The sequence below is a fragment of the Brassica oleracea genome, chromosome C5 (assembly GCF_000695525.1).
Source record: "Brassica oleracea var. oleracea cultivar TO1000 chromosome C5, BOL, whole genome shotgun sequence".
Lineage (NCBI taxonomy): Eukaryota > Viridiplantae > Streptophyta > Magnoliopsida > Brassicales > Brassicaceae > Brassica > Brassica oleracea.
In genome coordinates this window covers 22,309,339-22,313,063 of record NC_027752.1, presented here as the reverse complement: position 1 = coordinate 22,313,063, position 3,725 = coordinate 22,309,339, and the positions used below count along the sequence as shown (strand labels likewise).

General features: G+C 41.5%; 1 protein-coding gene across 1 annotated transcript in view; it reads right to left on the bottom strand.

Moving 5' to 3' along the window:
• Nucleotides 1–3,563: 3,563 nt before the first annotated feature.
• The window catches only part of LOC106293484, a 1,389-nt gene continuing 1,227 nt past the window's right edge, over nucleotides 3,564–3,725 (bottom strand). Inside the window, exon 2 of the mRNA XM_013729161.1 lies at nucleotides 3,564–3,629. Within this exon, the coding sequence (XP_013584615.1) occupies nucleotides 3,626–3,629 (4 nt within the window). The 3' untranslated portion in view covers nucleotides 3,564–3,625. The remainder of the gene's footprint in view (nucleotides 3,630–3,725) is intronic.

The window sequence follows — 3,725 nt, the reverse complement described above, 5'->3', positions numbered from 1 at the left end:
TAACATCACACAATCAAATCAACGGTTGAATCCTCTAGACCCCTAGTTCCAGTTTACAATGAATAAACTAACTAACAATCAAGACTCAAACAGACTCAACTCAAACAGACGGATCATGATTCGAAATCTAAACTATGATAGAGAGAATTCTACACTGGTACGGGATTTACGGAATAGACCCTCACCTTAGCCAATATTGGAAATGGATCACGAAACGCCCCGGAGGGAGTGGATTTGTCTCGACTAACAACACACAAAAAAGTGTCTTCCTATTATTAATGGTGTTGAATGCACGTGTTCCAATAATATCCTCATACGCCATCCTTCTAAGTGATGCACGAGCAACTCCAGGTCTAGGTTGGCACAAGATTAAACTACACACATGCAAGGACACATTATAGGTTTGTGGTATATACGTTACTTGTGGCATAAGTAACAAAGGAGTCAACACTTAGCTAATACGGCTTGGATAACGGTTGATGGCGGTGGCTGGTACGATCTCCGGATATCACGACTCTCCAGTGGCATGACTGGCTCCTCCAATGGCTTGCGGCTACCAACAGTATGGATCCGATCGGTGCGGCGGTGGTGAGACGGTGGCTCCGTCTTTGTGCGCCTCCTCCTCATGTCATATATACATCTCTCGAGTTCGATGCGAGACAACAACATGTGAGGCGTTTGACCAGTGATGGCGAGGCTCTCTCTCTCTGACATAGCGTGATGACTCCAAGAAGACGGGAAGAGCCGGTGGTGGCATCGCGGTGCATCAGATTTTGGAGGTGAACAATGGGTGCGTCACGTCTCGACTTCTGTTATAGACATGGAGAAGAAGTGAAACATGTGATGAGCGAGAGAGATGGTAAGGAGATCATAAGGCGTGAAGGTATGCGGCTAGGTTTGATGGAGATGGAGGTGTATACGGTTTATATAACGCTTTGGTTCTCCGACCAGTTTGGTTTAGCCCAATTAAATCATCAAAATAACTTCAATACCGGTTTATAGTAAACCGGGTCATTACAATTCTCCTCCACTTACAAGGAATTTGTCTTCGAATTCAAATCATGAGCCGACTGACCAATATTATCATGAAAAAGCTCTGAAAAATATATTCCCATCTAAGTCTGGGTCCCCCATTTCTCCTCTGGATCATGTCTCTCTCAACTAAATTTGACAAATATAGTCTTCATTCTCTGAACCGCATTCACTTGTCAATCCATAAACTTCACAGGCTCGCTTAGATAAAATTTTTTCTCTAGTATGTCCGTAATTTTATAAACACAAAATAACTACTCTGAACTCCAAGTCCCAGATGTGTTTATCTATAGAACTTTTCTAACAGTCATGAGTTTCCTTTGCTGGCCCTTGAGCATTTCCTTTTGCTCTAACGTCCCTTAAAAAATTGAGTTATATATCATAGCGCTCCCTTACTTTAGTCCATCATAGTGGTCTGCAATAAGGCCTACCATATAGATATTTATATAGTGTCATCTCTATACTCGAAAGATAATTGTTGTTGTAGGCAAACTATTCTAGAGGTTGATACTTCCCTCAGCTTTCTTTCCACTCTAATATGCAATCTCCGAGCATATCCTATAAGGTCTGAATAATCCTCTCTGACTACCCATATGTCTGCGGGTGATAAGTTGTACTCATGTCGAATTTTGTTCCAATCACCTTCTGAAATGCTCTCCAAAATGTAGATGTGAACTTTTTGCATCCTGATCTATACAATGCTGACGAGAACTCCATGCAACCTCATAAAATCTCTGATGTAAATCTGCGCCAACTGATCATCATTGTCCGTCTTCTTGATCGTTCGGAAATGAGCTAACTTAGTGTGCTTTAGATCTATGTACCTCTTAGATGTCAGCCATGCTAAAATTGTAGTAGTCTTTCCAAAAACTAGAAGCAACTCCTGTTTTTAAAACCATATGACACAAAAATTAATATTTTTGTTGTTCCATTTTCACAAGCTTTTACTCAGCTAGCAAAAGACTGATGCTCTCCAAGCTTACCCAGTACAATCCATAAATGCTCAACATGCTCCTCTCTGCTCTGAGAGTAAATCAGGATGTCTTCAAGGAAGACAATTGCGCACTTATCCAAGTGCTCACAAAAGACATCATCCATATGTTTCATGAATGCTACATGTGCATTCGACAGTCCAATTCATATCATCACGAACTCATAATGTCCATAATGTGTACAGAAATCCATCCTCCGTACATGCTCCATATGATGAAGTACTCGGTCTGATGAAAACCTTATCCGATAGTTCCTCCAACTGCTTTTTCAACACATCATCTCTGCTGGTGCTAGACGGTATGGAGCTCGTGAAGCCAATATTGTCCCTGGTCCCAACTCAATTGTAGGAGCATCTCCTCTGGCTGGAGGTGACCGTTTTAAGGCTTCAAATACATCCTCATACTCTGCAACAACTAGAATATCCTGAAGCTCATGTTGTTCATCATCGTAAACCATCAAAATGGTCGCCAAAAATATCTCTGCTCCTCTCTCCAATGACTCCTCAACATGTAACATGAAGGCAATATAATCTCCCCAATGCTCCATGAATATGTACTCTTGCCTTCTGGCATATCAACGCTACCTGATGCCATGACAACCAATTCATCCCAACAATGACATCGTACTAGTTATACTCTAACTCTGCTAGATCCCCAATGAACTCTTCAACTCAGAGTAGAACTGGCACATCGATGAATTCAAATAGCTTCCAGCGTCTCTCTGCAGCTGTCTGAATCTTCATCACATAAACACACTCTGAAACGATCAACACATCGAAAATCTGGCACACCAAACCAAGTGTAACTCCAATATAAACACAACGCAAGATGCGGCACCCCAATCCAAAAGCGATCCCCACGAGTTTACAAAATAACCATGCCTCCATGGCAGTAACTCTACTCATACACACGAATAACACATGCCAACACATGCCAACTCATACCACATAATCTCCAATAACGAAAACTCGTGGAGAGATGGCTTGAAGTTTGGGTGGTGGCAACAACGTCACACATTCACATGCGGACAATCTCCGAACACGGCTGACTAAATTGATACACACCTGAGCAACCTATCAAACTATGACATCATCCATCTCTCGAACATCTGGCTGAAACCCTGTTAGCTAGAGGACGGATGACGATGAATTTTACTCATCGTCAATAAAAAGACAATTGGATTAAAAGTCACTGAACGGAAAGGTGCTGTATTTTTCTTCTTTTAAAACTCCCAAATCCCCAGATTCAAAAATCTTTTAAAATCGATTAAACCGAATTAAAACCGAGTCAAAACCGAGTCGAAACCACGTCCCAACAAATCGCCATCCCGGGTCAGAGCTGGGACGGAACCCCGCTCTGATACCAAATTGTAACACCCGTATTTTCCGAAATAACTTAAATAAATAAAATGTCAGAAATCTCCATTTATTACTTCTCAAAAGTCAACTCCAAAGTCGTAAATCCAATAAATAGTAATAAATCCAAGTAACATAATAAATCCCGAAAATATCGATAAAAACATAAAATCCACAAGTCTGAAAAAGACAGAAATAAAACTCCCAAAGCACCAGCCCGATAGCAATCGCTCCTGCTCGTCAGTCTCATCTGAAAGGGGAAGGAAAGGAGGGGTGAGTAACAGAGGAGTTACTCCTTGAGGTATGGGATGCTAAACACGCAAACCACTGACTTGAATAAATAGAG